This window comes from Adiantum capillus-veneris, chromosome 28, assembly GCF_014529385.1.
Source record: "Adiantum capillus-veneris isolate H3 chromosome 28, ASM1452938v2, whole genome shotgun sequence".
Taxonomy (NCBI): domain Eukaryota; kingdom Viridiplantae; phylum Streptophyta; class Polypodiopsida; order Polypodiales; family Pteridaceae; genus Adiantum; species Adiantum capillus-veneris.
The window spans coordinates 5,432,032-5,455,110 of record NC_140958.1 but is presented as its reverse complement, the minus strand read 5'-3'; the positions used below and the strand labels follow the sequence as shown (position 1 = coordinate 5,455,110).

Genomic DNA, 23,079 nt, shown 5'->3' with positions numbered 1-23,079 from the left:
GGGCTTGGGATCATTGATCCAGCACAGCAGAGCAAGCCCTTCTTGGGAAGTTCGTCGTCAGAGGACTTCTTCCAGGCGAGGAGCCCTGGAAGGAGTTATTGTTGCAGAGGCTTCGTGCCAGGGTGCCTCAGTCAGGAGGCCCTTGGCAACCTTCGACCAGATGGATCTTTACAGAGTTGCGCCGAGTTGGTTTGAGCAGGCGACTGGAGGACCGATTCGCTGTGAGTTTGCTTCGTTCTTGGGAGCTATTGCGGCATGGCCTAGAGCAGCGACAGCCGACGTGCACGGAGGAGCGCCTACGGCAGCCCCTCGTCTGGAACCCCATGGTTAGCACTCAGAGAGGCCACTTGGTTGGGAGTAGGCCTCATGTTTCTTGGGGTCCCATGGCAGCAGGTCCAGCGCGCTCTCTAGGTGACTGGCTAGAGTTCACAGGTTTGTCAGAGGAGGTGCAGGTTGTCCAGCTACAGGGCATGAGAGGGGTTCAGAGCATGTGTCAGGACATCTCAGAGTCAGTTCTAGCTGATTGGCTCACGCCTCTCGAGCCAGTAGCACCCCGGTGGATGGGAGCCTTCACACGACTGGAGGTTCTCATTTCAGTCAGGGCTTGCTCAGAGACTGTCCCAGCCCTGTTCTTCGAGCTTTAGGGTGGGGGACGACTACAGAGAGTTGCAGTAGAGGCCCCGCAGGTAGCAGAGTGTTGTTTCTAGAGGATCCGAGTTGTGGGCATCTGTGGGAGGACTTGCGTCATAGACCCTGACCCAGAAGCTCTTGAGACAGGACACTGGAGGCTATGGGCTTGGGAGTGCTGTCCACTGGCACGAGTACAGTGGGATCCTGGTGAGTGGCTTTGGAGGGACCCATTCTCTTCTGCAAACCGCCCAAGAGTCCCTTTCTTTCAGTACACTATTCGGCTTGGACGTCATATACTTGCAACACAGAGAGAGGCCCGCCCCGCTGCAGCACGTCATTGGCAGGAGGAGGGTCTCACAGTTGAGTTCTTGGCAGCTTTTTGGCAGAGGCTGTGGGACTCTAGACAGCCGAGGCGCGTCACCTTGTTCCAGTGGTTGGTTGCACACAGAGCCACAGCAGTAGGGAGCTGGCTTGTACATAGTGGTCTCTCGGCCGCATGTACAGCCTGTGACCAGTTGGTGGAGAGTCAGCGACACTGTCTTTGGGACTGTCCCTCGGCCCAGCAGGTGTGGCTACGAGTTCTTCGGCTGTTGCCTGCCCTCTCCACAGCTCGACAGTACACTTGGGGGGCGGCGGCTTGGTCCACCCTCACGGGCCCGGCACTTCAGTTTGAGCTATCTTCCACCAGCAGGATGATAGTGATACAGGGGGGTCGACCTACACTCCAGCCTGCTACAGACCTTACTCCACAGGAGTGGAGCAGTGAGAGAGCGGAGTGTTGGGAGCTCATCAGCGGCCTAGCTCTCTGGTTCATCTGGCGGGCCCGTTGTTTCCGCATCTTTGAGGCTCGCCTTGTACCACCAGCAGAGACTGTTCGTGACTTTTGGCTAGAGCTGATCCATACTCTCAGAGGACAGCTTGAGGGACTACAGGGCAGCTCCGACCGCATGCGGGAGCGCCGCGAGGCTTTCCTTCGTCTCTGGCGCCCTGGGCCGTTTTACTCCATGGTCCAGGGGGTGCTCAGATGGCACTACTATCCACCTGTGTGGCTTTTCCCTCCTCCCATCTCTTGATTTAGCCCCATTGTATATATGTTGTTTTTTCATTGGGAGAGTCTCCCCATCATGTCTGTTGTAGCCCTCTCTTGCAGAGGTGGATGTAGCCCTATGGGCAGCTTTAATTAACTAATAGAAGGATCTTTTTCTCGGAAAAAAAAAAAAAAAGATCGACACAGTACTGGGGACCACAAGATGGGCTGGTTCCCCCCCTTAGAGAGAATTCTTTATTAGGGAGAATCTTTTTACAAGCACAAGAACCGGAGAAAACCCCTCCGTTCTAAATCTCTGACTCGATGGTCCTTCCTTCCTGTAAGGGAAATCCGAGAGACGGGCTCTCAATCCTTTTTCTGTCTGTATTCGGAGTCGAGACTCCGCAGACAATTTACGAATTCCGTTCCCGGAATTTCAAAGCGTAGGCCGAAGCCTTCCCGCTTCTCCTTCACGATGAAGTACTTGCAAACACACACACAAACACGCGACAACAATTCGTATGGCGAATCCACAATAGATAACTGTCGCTCTTACGTGGGAAAATCGACTTCCGTGCTTCGTAGTCTCGCGATCTCTCACGTCTTCTGGCGCTAGAGTCTTCTCTTGTTGGCGCTGGCAACCCCTTTTCAGTGAGGGCATGTGGTGCTTTTATAGCTCCTTGACCACGGCACGAATAGCTGCTCGCGTAGAGATCGCGGCCGTTTTTTTTTTTATTAATTTTTTTTGTTCCTTTTTTTTTCTGTTCTACCCGAAATAGGGAGAGAGAATTCGCTGGCTGGTTTTGTTGCTTTATTTTCTAAGTGGCTGCCCACTTATTAAGTGGATGGCCGGCATATTTTAAAATTGGTCTGAACGTGCCCAAAAACTCAATAAAACCTTATAAGTTTAAAACAATGCTTTTCACAACACTTCCCAGGAGTCACTGGATGCAACCACATGCACAAATGCAATGCAGACATAGATTCCTCGCGGGAAAGCGTTTGCTCTTCCCGGAAAACTCGTTAAACTATTCCGCTTTTTAAGAAAAGCTTCTCAGAACCCATCTTTATTCTTGTGCTTGCGGCTTTAGGCGTATTCCTCTTTTCCAGTTCGGATTTCCTCTCGACTATGGATATCCCCTTTTCGATGCACCCGTCACCCACCTTGTGACGCATCAGGAATACCCATCACCTAGTCCTTTCCTACCGAACTGACGGTACAATCCCCTTCACGATGCTCTATGTCACCCATCCTATGACGCATCAGAGATCTCCGTTCCTGGATGGTCGGATACTTCTTCCCGATGCTCCCCGTCATCCATCCGATGTGACGCATCGGAAGTACCCGTTCCTGGTGGCCTTACAGATATTCCCGTTCACAGTGCTGCCGTCATTACTTTGAATGACGCACTAGGAATACTCTGTACTCGGATGTCTCCGGTGAGAAAAACCCTCTCACTTAAAATTCCAATAACTCATTTAGAATTATTTTCCCTTGGTGTTCCAAGGGAGAAAACCCTCTCACTTATAAATCCAATAATTCATTTAGAATTATTTTTCTATCAGATAAAGCCAATTTAGCAACACCGCGGAGCTGAAGATCCTACTTGCTCTCTTGTAGGAAGAGAAAGCGAGCCTTGCAGCTGATGTGGAGCATCTCCAAGCCACCTCGGTCATCTGCAAGATTATCGACATTCGCCCAAGTCATGGTGAGGTACGTGACTTGCTGTAGGCCTAGCTTCTTGCTGAAGTCTACAAGATTATTGATGTTTAGATCCTCGGGCGCGGATACTATCAGATTGAGTTCGAGTCCCCCGACATGGCGGCCAAAGTGATCTCCATGAGCGCGTTGGACATATGTGCGGCTAGAGCCTACTTCCGACAATGGCGCCATGGCTTTGATCCAACATGAGATGTTCTTGTGGAGGAGGCAGTCTTAGCTATCTCAGTCTGCTTCCGTGGCCTACGAGGAGAGTATCTTCCACTTTTGTCCAAGATCGGTTCCATGAGTAGACCATCATAGCTGAGGTTTTTTTTTTTTTTTTCTGTTCTACCCGAAATAGGGAGAGAGAATTCACTGGCTGGTTTTGTTGCATTATTTTCTAAGTGGCTGCCCACTTATTAAGTGGACGGCCCGCATATTTTAAAATTGGTCTGAACGTGTCCAAAAACTCAATAAAACCTTATAAGTTTAAAACAATGCTTTTCACAACACTTCCGAGGAGTCACTGGATGCAACCACATGCACAAATGCAATGCAGACATAGATTCCTCGCGGGAAAGCGTTTGCTCTTCCCGGAAAACTCGTTAAACTATTCCGCTTTTTAAGAAAAGCTTCTCAAAACCCATCTTTATTCTTGTGCTTGCGTCTTTACGCGTATTCCTCTTTTCCAGTTCGGATTTCCTCTCGATTATGGATATCCCCTTTTCGATGCACCCGTCACCCACCTTGTGACGCATCAGGAATACCCATCACCTAGTCCTTTCCTACCGAACTTATGGTACAATCCCCTTCACGATGCTCTATGTCACCCATCCTATGACGCATCAGAGATGTCCGTTCCTGGATGGTCGGATACTTCTTCCCGATGCTCCCCGTCATCCATCCGATGTGCCGCATCAGAAGTACCCGTTCCTAGTGGCCTTACAGATATTCCCGTTCACAGTGCTGCCGTCATTACTTTGAATGACGCACTAGGAATACTTTGTACTCGGATGTCTCCAGTGAGAAAAACCCTCTCACTTAAAATTCCAATAACTCATTTAGAATTATTCTTCCTTGGTGTTCCAAGCGAGAAAACCCTCTCACTTATAAATCCAATAATTCATTTAGAATTATTTTTCTGTCAGATAAAGCCATATTAGCAACGTCCCTCTCACTTATAAACAGTTGTCCTCAACTGTAGAGGTTCAACTGAACTGCCGGGGAGAAACCGGAAAGATTCCAAATCTTGCTCAATGGTGAGTTGAGCTAGTCCTTTCTCAAAAGAGAAGTTAAAAATTAAATTAAACAAAAATTCAATAATTCAATACTTACCTTATCGGTTCATGTCTTTCCTCTAGTTAAAAAATGATTCATCTTGCGAGCATCAATGACGCCTTGCAAAATCTTAGGCAGATAGGATTCTAGCCATAGCATTTTCTGAACGTACGTTCAAACCCGGTTCACAATAGAGCGAACGCTCTTTGATTCTCAGGGAAGTTCTCCCATATGTAATTCTTATCATTTTGAAATGGTTGGCGAACTATATTCTTATGAACATAATAGTTCGAATTTATTCCAGCAGCATGTAAATGCTACTTGACCTGCTCATGGAGAAAAAGATACCGCAACCAAAAGTTGCTACTGTAATGGTAAAAGCACATAGCGTACTCAATGATCAACGACCATAAGAAAACCTCTTCTCCATAGAGAAACTCAAATTCCTTCTACCGAACACATCTCAAATAGAGATTCTCGTGTCGGGATATCCTTGCGCGCAAAAAGGCGCTCAAGAGAGTATAACAAACTCTCATCCAGTTCTTTGGCATAGGTCTGCATCTTCGTGTGTTATCCATGTACTCAAAGGTGTACATAATTCTTAAGCTGTGTTAGAGTTTCGGTGAACCTGGGAAATTTCCTTCCCTTCATAAGATCCTTAGAGCGAAGACGCTCAACCTGACGATTTTTTGGCTCGATCTTAGAGCAAAACCCGCTCATCAAATAAGCTAGGATTTCAATCCTTGGATTCCTCGAGCACAGGCCGTAGTCGTCACTTGTTCCTTCCCTCGTAAAGAGAGTGTTCATTCACTTGTGCGAAAAGCACTACCATGTCTTTACTGACCGGGTAGGGGGTGTTGGTTCATAAGCTTAGTGAAAGCTTTTCTTGGTTGAAAGCTCGGAATGGTTCCTTCCTTTCTGCCGTCCTACCTGCACTAGCAGGTAATTTGTTTGTGAACTACCGGATACGAGATCAATAGTTGACCTTAAGGATGGTTGAGCAAACCAATTCATCTCAAAAAACAATGTTTCAAATTGATCCTACTCTCATAAATACTCGAGAGTGATTGTCTTGGTTAGACACATGCATATCTCGTGCATAAAAGCAATACGCATTTTATGAGTTCCTCAAAGATTTAACTTTGATCAAAGACCTGCCCTCTCACTTAAAGTTTGAGGGTCAAAAACTCAGGAGTTAGATTGAATTCCCTTACTCCAAACTTTCTCCGGATAGCAATGTATCCTTCGAGGAGAGGTAACAAAAATTCGTTGTTTCTGTGTTCAATGGTTCTCGTTCCATTGCGGGGATTGTATTCTATGTACATCAAGGTGTACACTTTCAGCTTTTATTGCTGACTCCACCATCTGCTGCAAAGTGTCTTGGAGATGGGTGTGCGATCGAGCATTACGAAGGCACGACGGCGGCGAAGCGGTTGAGCACGGCACGACTGAAGCTTCTTCTTCATCGCGGTGTGGGATAGAGCGGGAGAGAGAGAGAGAGAGATGTAAAGGTAAAAAATTGAACAAGTCTGGGGTCGCTTATTTGACGGTCGAAAGGCACTAGAGATCGAATATTAATACCATGGGTAAGCTTCTTAATTTTCTGTGGTCAATTAAGTTGTTTAATCGCGAGAGCCAAGTATTCATGTTCGAGGGCTGACTAGAGGCTATATCTAGAAGACCTTGTAGTTAAGCTACCATAAAAGGAATTTCTCATGAAATCATCGCCTGACTGATTACTTTTTCTTTGACCCCCCAAAGTATTTTCACATTGATTCAATTATGATGTGTGTGCTTATTTTGTATGCCTTGGGTTTTTTTCTTTTCAAGGAAAAGCGCCCACACTGGGAACCTCTAGGGCTCTAGTACCATAGGCGATACATGTGAGTGAAGTACCAATTTAAGCAGGGATTTCTCTTCCTGCTTAAAATTTTACATTGTGGCACTTTGATTTTTTGTTTGTTCATTTTCAGCATTTTAATTTTGTAACTTTGGGGGGTCATATAACACTGTTACCCTCCCCAAGCTCATCACATTAGTAAACTCCCTTTATAATACTTAAGCTAAAGGTCAATAGGGTTAAGCCCACTAGAAAGCCCTAGTACATTTCACACAATGCTGCCTAAATCGGATTAAGAACCTAAGTAACCATTGCTTATTAGGAAGGCATTCCCCATGGTATTAAGAGAAGATCGCTAACACCTAACTTGGTCAAACTAGTTTAGTCGGACTGCTTGATTTTTACACCTAGACAAGTGATTATGACAAAACATTACATTGAATTAAATATTTGATAGTAAGCAAATGCGGTGAATATTAGGCTACCAATCACAATCAAAGCAGACAAACATGGATGCAAAAAGATAAGGGCAATGCTAATGGACATAAAACACCTGTTTGTGTTGATGGTCACGCTTGATTTGAAGTGTGAACGAGAGAAAGGTTCCATGAAGGTCCAAATCCTAACCACAGCAACACGTTCCTGTACACACTATGAAACACAACAATACCTCTAGGAGGCACATGAGTGGGAAAAGAGAACTTTGCTAATCACTCAACTCTAAAACAGAAACACTCCTATCGTACTAATCTTACCTACCCTCCATCACTCAAGTGATGAGTATCAAAGGTGTTTTATGGCATAGGTTTCTGTTTCACTGTACCAGATGTGACATGTGTAGGTCTGAGTCAATGTTTTGACTTTTAATGTGCATACTCGTTTGCTAATTGCTCTTGCTCTTTATTTTTTTATTTTTTGTGAGTATAAAGCTTTATATGTACAATCCCTAAGATTGGTGATTGAGAGGTCAGGGAAAAAGGTTGAGAGGGAAACAAATGAATGATGACAGTCAGCAAACACTCCCCCCTTCTTTGGGTAGATCATACCGTTTGAAATGAGCTTGTCACCCTTTGAAACCAATTGTTCCAGTTGGTAATAGGTGAGGATTTTTGCCAGTAGTTTTCTATTACCCTAGGTGCCTCGTCAAGCTGCAAGGATGGTAAGGTACTCTCCCAGGATCGAACTTGAAGTGGTTCATCAGGTGATTCTTGAACACTGGGAGGTGTGGATTCTTTTGTAGCTTCATGGGGGTCCACTACTATAGATGGAGGCTGTGTAGAAGCTTTTACCTCTATGGATGTATTACATGAGGAGCTAGAAGCTTCATGGGACTCCCCCCTTCCTGAGCTAGGTGGAACAAATCGTTCTTTCTTTGGTACCCAAACTAGCTCGGGAGCGGGTGTGTAGCATTCTGTGATTTTTTTCTTTCCACGATCATTGATTCGTTTTGGAGCTACGGGATTGGGCTCACTTGGGTCAGGTGATAGGTAAGAGCACAATCTACGTTTTGGCACCCAGATTTGATCATTTCCTTGATAGTAGCCTTGGGCTTCCAATAGTCGTTTAGGGATCCATCGCAACATTTGCTTACTTTTCTTGGAGCGAGTGGTACGTTTCTTACAAGGCTTCTGTTTTTTAGCACTAGCTATGGTCACTAAAGAAGCTTTAGGGACCCACTTGTATGTTTTCTTCGCTACATTAGGATGAGTCTTGTCAGAAGCGATATGCATTGCTTGTAGCATATTTAAGGGTACAGGCATTTCATCCCCTTCAGGTGTTACCCAGGTCGTCCCCCTATTTCCCCAAGTGTCTATGGTTGATGCTAGGTGGACCCAATCCACATTGTCCGACTCAGTCATCCCAGGTAGGATATCCATATAAGGAGAATCTTGGCCAATGTCTGTATCCTTCTTACAAGTGTAACAATATTGTAGTGGGGCCGAGTGAACTGTGGTGTCAGAGCGATGATCAATAATGGTTTTACTCCCTAAGGGGTGTACCTTACCAGTCACCAAATCCACTCTAAGGACAGAGTCTTGGAATTGCAAATAGACATGATTTTTAGACCAATCATGAACCATTTGTGCTTCCCTCATGAATGGTCGTCCTAAAATCATTTCATATGACATAAGGTGTTTAGAGAAATCCATTACAATGAACGTATGTCGTACCTTGTGTCCTAGAACTTTGATCTTAAGATCCTTGAGCATCCCCATAGGTTTGGCTATGGTACCATTTGCCATCTTTACCACAATGTTAGTAACACTGAGGCGGGGTTTTCCCATGGATTCTCAACAATATTTTGTAACGATGCTAACTCCCGCACCACCATCAAGAATTCCCTTTATAGTTAATCCCTTGGTAGTGATGGGTAGGGTCGCATTAGACTCGTCGCCTTCAAAATACTGCCCTAATTCGTTAATGGGTACCTCGATCACAGACTCGTGTCCATCTAAGTCAAGTGATTGCACATGATTTTCCTCATCAATCATAATTGAGTTAGGCCTATTTGGTTGCGCAAACTGCGGTAATCCCGTTCGTAGCTCTCCGTTAAGGAATGCTCGAAGTGCAAGGAATAACTCAGGATCTCCATACAGCTTTGCTATGATCGTGGTTCGGACCTCAGAAGACATGAAGTCCACTAGTTTGGCAACATTCATTGGCATTTTGCAGGGTGTAGGTCCTTGACTAAGAACTGGTGAGAATGGAATCTCATATTCCTCAATGGGATCAGGTATTCCTTCGTTAAACATCCTTTCCAACAAGAAAGGTGTATGTTCACTTTCTGATGTCCCGTCCTCACTCCCTTCTTGGATGATACTAGATATGGCTAACGGTCTATGGTTCATGTGGGGTGGATGAACTTGCATGGGAAACATTGTGTCATGAAATTTGACATGCATGGGTTCTGGTTCTAGTTCCCCTTGAGTCTCCTCCACTAAACCTCTTAGATGTTTCACCTGCTCAATCTCGTCTACTGGGTTTGGGTACGTCCCAATCTTCTTTTTACGATTCTTCCCTTTTTGCCCCTGCGGTTTATCTTGGGGGTCTTGGATTGGATTTGGAAACACTTGTGGTGTTTTCAGAGGCTCTTTATGGTTTTCTCTTATTCGGTTTTCATTTGGTTCCATGTTACGGTTTTCTTTGTCGGTCTTTCCCTTTGTGGTATTGGTTCTAGTTTCCATTGTCTCGATTGAATCTGAATCATCCTTGAGGTCATTCATATACACGGGGTCATCTCCTGTTCCTATGTTTGTTTTGGAACTTGGCTTTGAATTTCCCGTATTCTTCGACCTCTTCCTTCGTGTCTTCTTTTTCTTTGCTTGGATAACTGAAATGGTATCTCTCTCTTCGAGGATATGGCCTGGCCCTTGAAGCATGGACCGTGTAATCGCATAAGCGGGTGCGACAGGTGGTATTGGCGACGTCACACTAGCAATTTCGACCAAATTTAGGGGTGTGATTTTAGGCGCATTTGGGTTATAGAGGCATTGGGCAAACAAGTGATCTATGCCACAACGATTACATGTGAATATTGGCATTGTAGACATGCTCCCTTGATTCATTTGCATCTGTGCAGCATTCTTTTGCAGCCTAATAGGGCACTCCGCTGCCCGATGTGGTCCACCACACTCGTAGCATTGAAGAGGTGGCCTCCTAGCCTGGGTGTTGATATTTTGACCTCTGGATGCGAGAGCAGCAGCTTGATAAACCGGCTTGACTTGCCCCCAACAATCTTCCATGTAGTATATAGGACACTCTTCCAATGTATCAAGTCCGTAGGCAATACTTGTGTCTATTTCCTCCTCACAGCCCTCTGCATAAGCATTAGATGGCTCGCAACCCACTTGGTTCATAGGGGCGACTCTTGGATGCGGGGGCTGCGGTCCTAGCACAGGAGGTGGTAGCGGTGTAGCTTGTACAACATTTTGAGATCTAGGGACCATGTGTTGCGGTAGTTGCTCAACAGGTGGAGCAGGCATCAATACAGGAGCTCGAGGTGCATCTGTCCAGGCTACAGGTGGTCTATTTGCCATCATACGTTTGATCATTAAACAATCCTTAGCTTGGTGACCATACCTACCACATGCGTTGCAAGTCCCATTAAATTTTACTCTAAACGTAGGGCACTCACTAGTGCTATGTGGACCCAAGCAAATGGAACACCATTGTTGCTCCCTTCTTGGATACATGTGACTATTTTGAGGGGGTCGATTATCCTTAAGAGACTCTTGGATTGCCTTGGTGAGGTCTGTCAAGAATGTCTCAAATACCTTTGGCTCATTGGCAATGGGCTTTGCAGTCATGGGTTCATACTCAATGGCTTGTGAGCTAGTGGATCTCGTGTCAGTAGACACCCTCATGCCTGCTATCATCAAGTTGTCCTCTAATTGGATTGCATTGGCAATGACTTCTTCCCAGGTTGTGATACCTCTAATCACTAGTCCATTATAGATTCCTTCATTCCTCAACCCTCGAATGAATCGATCAAGCAGTTGGTTATTGTTGAAGCGCTCATTTACAGGGCAGCGAGAGTTTAAGTGCTTTAGACGACTAATGAAGTCCCTTACTGACTCTCCTTCCTTACGTTCGGCCTTCTGTAGCTGAGATGCTACACCCCAAAGCACACCTTCTCGTATGTACTCCTTTAGAAACAACCTTCGGAGGGTAGGGTAGATTGTTTTCTCGTCCACCCTTAGGGTTCTATACCAATCTCCAACCTTCCCAGTTAATGTCAAGCTTAAGGCATTGCACTTATGTAGTTCGTTGCGTTCCCCTAAGGAATCACATACTTGTTCAAACACTTCAATGTGTTTTCTAGCATCTTCGTCCCCATTGAATTTTTGCGTGAGTTTGGCAATTTGTACTGCTTTACTTCTAGGCTCTCTATCAGATGCATGACGCATATTTTCCGCGATAGATAGACCTATGGTTTGAGCAAACGTTGCCAAGTCACCTATGTGAGGAGGCAGGGCCGGTGGAGGTACTCTTGGAATCATATGTGGGAGAGGGACGGGTACCGGTCTTGGCATATGTGTGGATGATGCAGGATATGGAACATAACCGGACATAGGTCCACTCGGATAAGGGCTAGGGAGCGGCACTCGAGGAGCATAAGCAAGTGGTACAATTGGAGGTGTGGGGGCCATGTGTGCATAAGGGGCTAGAGGTACATACGGTCGAGGCCCCATATTAGGTACTACGACACTAGGTAGTGGCACTGTGCTAACCGTAGATGTCATCGGTACATTCTCTGTCAGGCTTATCCCTGGAGTGAGCACTGTGTTTTCCTTAATAGAGGGTTGAGCCAAGTTAGGGAAGCTAAAGTTGTCGCTCGGAGGCTCAGATTGCATAGAGACCCCAGGTGAAATGACGTAAGATGGGTCCATGGGGCTCATTAGAGGAGTCTCCATTTGTGATAGAGTAGGCTATTGAGCCTTGCTCGTATCCAGAAATCTCATGGGGCTAGTTGAGAGTATATTTACCCCTCGGTTTTGCCTTTCTGATTGAATAATGCCATGGATAACAGATCATTTTTTGTTGATCTTCGATGCTCGTGGCACTAGAGGTGGATTGTACAATCTCTATCCATCCTACATGGTAGGCGTGGCCAGAGTGTAGATCCGTCAACACCTCAGTGTGGAGGTCGTATGTCCAATGATCATTAATGAACAATCCTTCTAGAGTCGATGTGTTAACGGTTTCTTGTGAGGTAGAAGCAATGTTGCTCCCCGTGGTTTTACTTGTCACCAACGGTACTCTAGAGGGAACTTCTGAAGGAGGCAGCTCAACAGGGCCTTCTTGGTAAGAAGTTGGCAGGATATCCACATGGACACTCTTTGGGGGTGTGGGGTCCACGTGCGATGTGAAAGGAGAGTCCACTTCCCCACCCCCTTCATGTGCTTCATTTGCATCAGGTTCCGAGCGAGTAGCTCTACCTAATGTTTCCATGAAACGGCTAAACATACTAGTACTAGGCTGTGGAGCTTCGGGAGGTGCATGGCCTTCTCTCTCAGTGTTTTGGGTAGGGTATGCTTCCATGATTTCTGAGTCGGAGGAGAAATCACTAGCGGCTATTTTAGGGTCTTGGGTGGTGCTACCTTGTGTCCCCGCTGAGGGTCTAGAGCCTATTATGGATGGGTAATGGGTGTCCGTATGAACAGAGGCACCCTCAATATGCTCGTGTTCTAGCACCCGCCCAGATCGTAAGTGCATGTGCTTTTGATACCCTCAGGTGTCAAAAAGCTGCTCTAGGAGGCCTTGTGACTAGTTTTTTGCGTGTTTTTTATTTGTTTCTTTGCTAGATTTTTTAGAGCGTGTCGTGGAATGGGCCGTGTGATAGCTCGAAACGAGCATATCGCTAGGAGGGACGCGCTGTGCTTTACAGCCCACCGTTTGGTTCTATTTTGCTCCAGAAAAGCCCGAAACAGTCTTTTCCTAGCTGGGGAACTAGGCTCCAAATAGCAAGTCTAAGGGTGCAAGTGGGAAGAGAAGGGAGGAGAGTGGAGGACTTGTCCCACATGCTCTCATTCCCTCTTGAGGAGGTAGGGTATATATATAAGAGTGAGTCTAGTATATATCATAAGACTGAGGATTGAGGCCTGGGCCTGGGCTTGGGCCTGGGCTTGGGGAAATGATCCCGATCCCGATCTAACTTTTATACAAACCAACCCGTCCGTTTTTATAACTCACGTTTTTTATTTTCGAAAATTTAACCTCCCCCTCACTCGCGTTTTTATTTTTCGGGTTTTTATTTTTTTTTTTCAGAATTTTTTTTAAATTTTATGTAGAAAATGCAGAAATTGAAAATGCAGAAAATTTAACACAGAAAATGCAGAAATTGAAACTTGACAGAACCAGAAAATGTAGAAAATGCAAAAACGCAAGAAATGCTAACTGTGCAGTACAAACCAGAAAACGCAGAAAACGCAAAAAACAGAAATCTCCACACAACTACACACACTCATTCCCTGCCTTTCCTATGATAGAAATTGCACCACAAGAAAGCGTAAAGTGCTTAACCGAGCTTAGTGTACGGCATTTCCCTGACAGCGGCGCCAAAAATGTACACTCCTTGCCGCACTGTCGAAGCAAGGGACTTGCCAATACACCGTGTGCGAGCCACAAATGGCTCCAAGCACACAACAAGCCTAAACTAGCAAGCTCAAGAGAGCAAAGGGTGTGTCACTCACCGCTCTACGCTCGCCTTCGTGGTGGATTCCTCGCCGCGATGAAGAAGAAGCTTCAGTCGTGCCGCGCTCAACCGCTTCGCCGCCGTCGTGCCTTCGTAATGCTCGATCGCATACACACTCTCCCTCTCTCTCTCTCTCTCTCTCTCACACACACACACAAGGAGGTGAAGAAGAAGAAGATGGAGATGGAGATGGAGCAAGAGCACTCTTCTATTGCACCAATGAGAGAATGAGTAAAAATTAGGTTTAGTTGGCTTTTATATGAGCTCACCCCATTCACACTTGGGCGCCCATGCTTAGCCAACTAATCCCTTGAATGTCCCAGTTAGAGTGCGCCTCTCATCGGCGATCACTCTACCTTTCCCTATTGGACCGACAAGCCCGGTGCCTGACTCTACTTAAATAAATCATACGGTTACGGTGTCCGTCGTAGGCGATAGGGTGTCCGTGTGCCCTGAGGGTTAACATTTCCGTAAGGGAAATCCGAGAGACGAGCTCTCAATCCTTTTTCCTCTGTATTCAGAGTCAAGACTCTGCAGACAATTTCCGAATTCCGTTTCCGGAATTTCCAAGCGTAGGCCGAACCCTTCTTGCTTCTCCTTCGCGATGAAGTACCTGCAAACACACACACAAACACGCGACAACAATTCGTATGGCGAATCCACAATAGATACCTGTCGCTCTTGCGCGGGAAAAGCGACTTCCGTGCTTCGTAGTCTCGCGATCTCTCGCATCTTCTGGCGGAAGAGTCTTCTCTTGCTGGCGCTAGCAACCCCTTTTCATAGCTCCTTGACCACAACACGAATAGCTGCTCGCGTAGAGATCGCGGCCGGTTTTTTTTTTTAAAAAAAAATTTTGTTCCTTTTTTTTTCTGTTCTACCCGAATTAGGGAGAGAGAATTTGCTGGCTGGTTTTATTGCTTTATTTTCTAAGTGGCTGCCCACTTATTAAGTGGACGGCCGGCATATTTTAAAATTGGTCTGAACGTTCCCAAAAACTCAATAAAACCTTATAAGTTTAAAACAATGCTTTTCACAACACTTCCCAGGAGTCACTGGATGCAACCACATGCACAAATGCAATGCAGACATAGATTCCTCGCGGGAAAGCGTCTGCTCTTCCCGGAAAACTCGTTAAAATGTTCCGCTTTTTAAGAAAAGCTTCTCAAAACCCATCTTTATTCTTGTGCTTGCGTCTTTAGGTGTATTCCTCTTTTCCAGTTCGGATTTCCTCTCGACTATGGATATCCCCTTTTCGATGCACCCGTCACCCACCTTGTGACGCATCAGGAATACCCATCACCTAGTCCTTTCCTACCGAACTGACGGTACAATCCCCTTCACGATGCTCTATGTCACCCATCCTATGACGCATCAGAGATCTCCGTTCCTGGATGGTCGGATACTTCTTCCCGATGCTCCCCGTCACCCATCCGATGTGACGCATCAGAAGTACCCGTTCCTAGTGGCCTTACAAATATTCCCGTTCACAGTGCTGCCGTCATTACTTTGAATGACGCACTAGGAATACTCTGTACTCGGATGTCTCCGGTGAGAAAAACCCTCTCACTTAAAATTCCAATAACTCATTTAGAATTATTTTCCCTTGGTGTTCCAAGGGAGAAAACCCTCTCACTTATAAATCCAATAATTCATTTAGAATTATTTTTCTGTCAGATAAAGCCAATTTAGCAACACCGCGGAGCTGAAGATCCTACTTGCTCTCTTGTAGGAAGAGCAAGCGAGCCTTGCAGCTGATGTGGAGCATCTCCAAGCCACCTCGGTCATCTGCAAGATTATCGACATTCGCCCAAGTCATGGTGAGGTACGTGACTTGCTGTAGGCCTAGCTTCTTGCTGAAGTCTACAAGATTATTGATGTTTAGATCCTCGGGCGCGGATACTATCAGATTGAGTTCGAGTCCCCCGACATGGCGGCCAAAGTGATCTCCATGAGCGCGTTGGACATATGTGCGGCTAGAGCCTACTTCCGACAATGGTGCCATGGCTTTGATCCAACATGAGATGTTCTTGTGGAGGAGGCAGTCTTAGCTATCTCAGTCTGCTTCCGTGGCCTACGAGGAGAGTATCTTCCACTTTTGTCCAAGATCGGTTCCGCCATTAGAACGGTCCTGGAGTCTTCTCGTACACCAGCTTCAGTTGCGGCCAAGGCCGTGGGACTATTGATAGTTCGGGTCTTGGTTCGCAATATCCACACTCTCTCGAAGGTAGTATTATTGCCTAGGGTGAGTGGCGGGTGGATTTGCCAGAGTGTGGAGTCTTGGAGGATTGGGAGGTTCTTGAACGAGACTTATGTAGTGCATACCAACACATTTCTGCATACTAGGGAGTTGCCAGATAGCATGAGTGAGGGCTTGATTGATCTTATCCCCAAGGAGGGGGGTTCTTTGGATGACATTCGGCAGTGGCAGCCCATCACTATAGCGCTTATGTTTCCCGTCGTCAATCTGATTGGGAACGTTACCTTCGAGCAATTCAATTTGCTTATAACAATACTAAGCACTCGGCTATAGGCTATAGCCAGTTCATGCTTATGTACGGTCATGAGCCGAAATCACTAATCGCTATAGGACTCAAAGGCGTCACAATGCAAGTCATGGCTGATTTCTTGTACGATATGCAGGAAATGCTTGTGAGCACTAAGCTAAGCATAAACACCGCCCAAGTTAGGACTACCTTTTATGCTAACAACATCAACAGCCTCGTGATCTTCAGGAGGGGATGTTGGTGTACCGTAAGGTACCAAAGGATTCTGAAATGATCCGTACTGGTCAATGCTCAAAATTATCTTCGCGATATTGCGGACCATCCTAAATTATCAAGAAGATTAGTGATATCTCCTACAAACTGGACCTACCCTCCAATCTTACTAACCATCCCGTGTTCCACAGTAGCCGCTTGAAGGAGCGGTCAGAACAAGATGAACAAGTTGTTCCTTCGGAGGAAGTCCCGAGTTTGAAGGATGCCACTCATTACATTCCTCTTGAACCTGAATTGGTTCTTGATCAAAGGGTTAAGCGATCTCGCAAGACTTCTTACCCGGAGTATTTGATCAAGTGGAAGCATCGACCTAAGCAAGTGCTATGTGGGAATCAGTACGCTTGTTGAAGAGTCGTTTCCTTGGTTTCATAATGGAGAATATTGTTGAGGACAACAATATTCTCCATTTTTGTGAATTGCTGAGGACAGCAATTCACAAAAAAGGGGGAAGTGTTACGTCCCAAGACATCAAGATGGGCGCCTAAGCTATGTCCGACCAGTGTGAAGTGACCCTACGTGTGAATGCACCTTTAGTTGAAGGCAAGTTAAAAAGGTCGGTTAAGAAGTCCTACAAATAGGACTGAGGTCTCATTTGTGAGACATCGTGTGTGATCACCACACTTTGACTCCAGGCCCTTGGCGGCTCTACCTGCACATCCGTTTGGTGTGGGCTTGGTGGTATGGGACACCGGCCCTTGTGGTGGAGGCTAGCCCGTCGGCTACAGGCTCTTAGGCTCGGGAATGAGCCCATAGTGGCTCTATGTCTGGGAGTTGAGTGTGATGTCCGCTCTCTATGCTCGTTTATGCGTGAGTGTGGCTTGTGTCATGTGTGCAGGATGGATTCGGCGAGGGACTAATGATATCCCTCCCTCTTAGTTGTTTCAGAACCTCATCGCACAGTGTGGGGTAGATACAAGGCTATACCACGAGAGGACCACTATGGCAAGTGTCTCAGCAGGAGGCGGAGTCAGAGGAACACTATGTATGGGGGTTGCACTGTTGCACTGTTTATTATGAGAGCAGGGGGAGGCACCACTCATTTTTGAGAAGGCTTTGGACCTTTGAGGGAGATTATGAACCTCAAGGATCAGAGTTGTCTAGGGCTCTCTCTACTTGAGCTGAGGCACCATAGACAAACTTCAAAGATAAGAAAGCAGCAGAGCTTGGACCTCAAGAGTGGTAGTGGTAAGATGCGAACCTCATTGCACAATTTGAGATTGGAGACATGTAGATATGAGGGTATACCTTGAGAGGACCACATATGCCAGGGGTGCCAGCAGATGGTGGAGCCAGAGGAACACCGTGTATGTCGTTGTATTGTTTATTTTGAGATTAGGTGGAAGTATTACTGTCTTTTCTGAGAAGGCTTTGGACCTGTAGGCCATATTACGAACTCAGAGGATCAGAGTTGTCTAGGGCTTCTCTACTTGAGCTTAGGGTGCCATAGAGAAACTGTCTTTGGCAATAAGAGAGCAGCAAAGCTTGAACAATCTGCAGCAAGAAAAGTACCCCACCAGAGGGATGACAATGAACAGGGCTATTGCCATTTGTAGATTGAGATTTCCACGTCCACTAACTTCATCACAAACGGAAAGTTTTAGCCATCATCGCATCGCAAGAACAATGCACGAGCACTTTTGGAATGCCTCTTCCTTTCAAGGCACACGCTGATGGAGATATTGGGCTGAGCAGGACTGACAAAGCTTACAGCCTAGAACCACAAGGAGTTTCTCCGATTCTATCTAGTTACAGGTTTGGTTAGGATGATATATTTCATATTTGTACCTTATACGATGAAATATCATCACCAGTTGTACTTTGATTGATCTCGTGGGCCACTTTGGCCTACAAGAGGAATTAATATACCTTTGTTTCTTTTTCTGTCTGTGTTGAATACAGCTTTTGCTTTGATGATTTTATCTTATTTATTTTTATTTTACTGAGTCTCAATTCTTCTATCTTTGTCATTTTCTAGCAATGAAGTTTTTCTAACCTTGTCTATCTATGTACTGTTCTGCAACAATATAAATTTTTGTCTTGCAGATCTCCAATATGGTCCATCATACTGGCCAACATCTTTGGTAAAACAGTGGATGTCTTGGAAGATGCACAGGTTGATTTTACCACAGACATAAGATATATCCACGTAGAGCACGATGTTCACGAGTTGAAGGCATATGGTGTTATTTGCAGAATGTTGGTGTCAAGGGTGCAGCAATTTTGGCAGGAAAGTGGCTTGGCTGGCATGACACACTATCTCCTAGTGGTATTGTTTTTGGGATACTTTCACTGTATGAGCTGCATACATAAGCAGGGAAGTTTGCATGAAGTCTAACCACCACCACTGCAAATGCCATGAGCCACTTTTCAGTAGCCTTCTCTCTTTATTCTGCAAAAATTCATCATTTCCCCTTTCCTTTTCGAAAAATAAAAAGGGAAAGATAATGTCTGAGAGAAGCCTTTGAGACAAAACACTCTACAATGGGTTATGGTCTTCGTGTCTGTGCGTGTCATGGATGAAACATGAAAAACATACAAAAGGTGTATACCGGATGCAGCAGTCCCAAGACTCATGCATCCTGACCCTAGCAAACTATAGGTGATTTCAAAAAGACTATAACTGGTATCGGGATTGAATAGACCCAAAAGTTAGAGTGCCACCTAACTCAAGTCCATGATATTGTATGTTTAGACTGGTTCTGGTAGTTTGCATAGTGTAATGGAATTAGCCTATTCAATCTTGAGAATAGCGGAAATTAATGAGAATACTTTCGAGAAATAACTTTGTGAGCATAGCGGGTAGACATAATTGAAGATAGCAACATAATCATAGCAATTAGTTAACTTGGCATGAACAATACTTTTGCAAGAGAGAGAATTTAGAGAATATGACAACAGTTGAGGACCGGATTTATGTGGAGCCGGTCCCCCCTCCAATAAGCATTTGTATTATGATTTCTCCCATTAAGAGAGACTTGTTACAATACATTCTTTGTGTTCCTTGTGACCTAGGTGATGCAATGAAGATGGAAAGCTTCATGCATCACAATCATAGCATAACATGAACTTGAAGAAAGCTTTAATTGTCCCAAGCCTCAGTCCCAAGACCTCAAACACCTTCGAAGGTGGAGAGAGCTAGCAGGGAATGAGGGTAGGGAAGAGGAAGAAGAAACATTTCATAGGAGAAAGAACTAGTTCCTCACTTATCATACTCTTGTTGCTAGCATACATAATAGCATAGTAATGAAGAAGAAGGAGATGACAAGCTCAAGCATTGAAGCATGGCTCATGGTTGGATTTGCACTCCATAGCCAAGAGTGTTGGTGTAGGCTCTCAACCTCTACTTGCTTGGAGAGGGAGCTCTTGCACTTTGCATAGCACACAATGAGAGTGATTGTGAGTGTGTGTGGGTGAGTATACCCCTCAAGCAAGCCCCTAGCTAGCTTGGGTCGAACCCCCCTTGTAGCTCATGCTTGAAGCTCATTGGACCCCTCCAGGCCTAGCCAATCACAAGCAGGAGCCATTACAAGCAACATAGGTAGCCTTGGGACAAGTGTCCCCCTTTCCCCTTTGAGAGAGAGGACTTGATAAATGCAAAATCAATTAGATAATTCAAGTAATTTATCATTGGACCCCTTTGAAGCTTAGCCAATAGGCTTCAAGCAACACATGAAGGTAACATGGGTAGGGGCCTGACATGTGTCCTTGCTGCCTCTTCAAGTTGGGGCTTCCCTTGTGTGTGTGAGTGGGTGTTCTCTCTCTAGCCCTTAGGAAAAGGGCTCGCCCCCCCTCTTGTAGGAATGCTTTTGACTTTAGGTGACAAAGCACTTGAACTAGGGGGTGTTCCCACAAGCATCTCAGGCAAGCTTCTCAAGGCACCTCAAGTACCTTAATCATGCAGTAAGTCAAGCACCTCAAGCATGGAGCCAGTCAAGCACCTCAAGCATCTTAATCAAGCACCTCAAGCATGACAAACACCTCAAGCACGACAAGCACCTCAAGCAAGACAAGCACCTCGAGCTTGGGCCGGGTTCCCACCTCAAGCTCAGCCCTAGCTTACTTAAGGTCAAAGGACTTTTACACACATTTATTGGAGGTCTTCAATGAAGCTAACCCTAAGGTCTTATGCTCCATTGGTTAGCCTTGCTCTTTGATAGACCATCTCCCTTTTGGGCCCCTTTACCATTGGCCTTGTGTTGAGATAGATCTATAAGCACATATCTATATCTTAACACTTGTTCCCGTTTATTCTCCCACATTAAGTGATCAATTTAAAATGAGAAAATCATTTGGGTTGATTAGATATTAGATTTTATGACACATAGACTGTCAAGGTGGTAGGGTGGTTGAAAAGGACCCTATGAGGAAGCTCAACATCTTGGGGGCTTCAAGATTCTTTGTGGTCTGCAAGAAACTTGCTTTTCCATCGATACTTCATGAGACCGGTTTCACCAGCATTCCATTTTTGAGCAATCAAAAATGCCAGAAGTGAACCCTTTGGTGAGGCTGGTGTAGGTTTGCAAGAGGAGCATCATCTTTTCCATTGATACTTCATGAGACCGGTTTCACCAGCATTCCATCCATTTTTGAGCAATCAAAAATGCCAGAAGTGAACCCTGTGGTGAGGCTGGTGTGTTTTTGCAAGAGGAGCATCATCTTTTCCATTGATACTTCATGAGACCGGTTTCACCAGCATTCCATTTTTTAGCAATCAAAAATGCCAGAAGTGAACCCTTCGGTGAGGCTGGTGTGGCTTTGCAAGAGGAGCATCATCCCATTAGTTATTCCACTCTATCGAAGATGAAGGCGAGGAAGAATGACTCTTTAACAAGAGTTTGCCTTTGGTATCTTCTGGAAAGAGTGAAAGAAACGTGTGCCACTGGCATTGAGAGGACTTTTTGATCAGGAGGAAGCCCTAGAGTCTGACTTCATGGCTTCTTTTGTCCATCCCAATAGGAGGGATTTGAGACATGAAGGCTACAATAAGACACAGATTGTCCAGACTGATAGTATTCTGGAAAACATTTTAGTATCTTATGTGACTTTAGATAGAGACAGTGGCTATCATGCTCTTTGATTTTGAGAAAACCCATGATAGAGTCTGTCGGTCCTTCCAATAGCGTCGATTGCTGAGTTGAAGAGGTGCGTCATGAGAACGTAGTTTCCCGTAAGTTGGAAATCCAACCGACATTCTAGCCCTTGATTCTCTGGAGCCGTTTATCAGTGCATTTTGAAAGTTAGCAAGGTCTGAAAGACAGGAACAAACTCTCTAAAGTTTTCATTCCAGCTTCAGGATAGGCCTTGAAGCTGCAACATGTGAAGTAGTTGCTAACAACACCTGATTAGCCACTTGCCGCGACTTCAGTGAGCAAATTTTTCCTACAATGGATGAATTAACAACCTGTGCTGCCAATCTGCATTACTTTTGAACGATAGAGTTGACTGTGAACCCTATTTAGCAAATTCTATCCTTTCTAGCTCCGCTCTTAAGTGAAGGTGTATAAAGCTGTAGCAAGTTGTAATCTATTTGAGCTCTAATCATTTTATGTAGGAGAAGGAGAGAGAAACCCCAAGGTAGAGGTGATGTAACCCCCAGGTAGAGTCATGGGTCGCGTTTGATGGGTGCCAACCACATGCCCATTGGGAATGTGGTTCCCACAGTTTGGCCTCTTGTGGGTGTGATGTAGAGCAACATACAGGTGTAATATACATGGATGTGTAGAGGTTCTCTCTACTTCCTTGCCCCGTGCTGATGGTAATTTTATTACTTTTATAAAAAAAAGGAAATCTGCATGATGGCATTGTGTGATTAAACTTGTTTCGTCAAGGCAGAAAAAGTCCACAAGAGGGATATGGAAATACATTTGGTGAATTCTTTGTAGATGCATATAATGAATTGCTGTTGTCCCTTGCCATTTGAATGTTTTGGATGTGTGATGTTAAAAAATGCACGACCATTGTCTACTAAATACTCCTAATTCTTTGTGTAACAGGTGAGTGGTTGAGGATAAAGACATCAATTTCCCCTTGTCCCAAGAGCATTGAGAAGTATCAGGAGCTCTTTGGAGCTTACAAAACAGCATATCTTGGTCTGCAGGAAACTTTTAGGCTGCTAGCTAAGTATACAGAACCTTAGTCATTTCCGAGAAGCACCATATCCATGGTCTAAAAGACATGATGTTTAGGTATTTCCTATACCTCATCATAATTTCTCATGATTTAGTTGAATTGAACTATTGTTCTTGGTCTTCATGGTATACAACCCCTATTCCAGGATGTTGTCTTCGTACATTTATGTTAGTAGGTGTTGCAAATACAACTATGTCTCTAAGAGAATCCATTGGCAGAAATACTTTTCAAAAACTCCATTTTTATATCCCTCTTCCCCTCCAATCAGGGTTGTTTATTCTCTTCTTGCTCTGTAAATGCACGTAATCATGCCGACTATCTCCGATTCATCTTAACTCTTTGTCATAGCTAAGTTTTGAGGTGATTGTTCCATTTCTAGTTATTAAACAGTAATTTATGATCTTGGTGTGATCTTTATAAGCTATTATGTAAAGTGTGACATCCCATTAATTTGGTGACACTCAGGCCTCTGAATATTCATCTCTCCGAGACAAAGCATGT

The 23,079-nt window shown here is 45.1% G+C and overlaps 1 protein-coding gene across 6 annotated transcripts in view; it reads left to right on the top strand.

Moving 5' to 3' along the window:
* LOC147420003 (uncharacterized) overlaps positions 1–22,812 on the top strand; it is a 193,569-nt gene extending 170,757 nt beyond the window's left edge. For 3 of the 6 annotated variants that reach the window (XM_086505178.1, XM_086505176.1, XM_086505177.1), the window contains 3 exons: positions 18,493–18,562; positions 18,643–18,715; positions 22,443–22,812. In XM_086505178.1, the coding sequence (XP_086361304.1) occupies positions 18,493–18,562; positions 18,643–18,715; positions 22,443–22,454 (155 nt within the window). In that variant the 3' untranslated portion in view covers positions 22,455–22,812. Of the gene's footprint in view, positions 1–18,492; positions 18,563–18,642; positions 18,716–22,442 lie in introns of those variants that run through there. The other 3 variants (XR_015187062.1, XM_086505179.1, XM_086505180.1) reach the window with 3 other exon arrangements.
* The last annotated feature ends 267 nt before the right edge of the window (positions 22,813–23,079 follow it).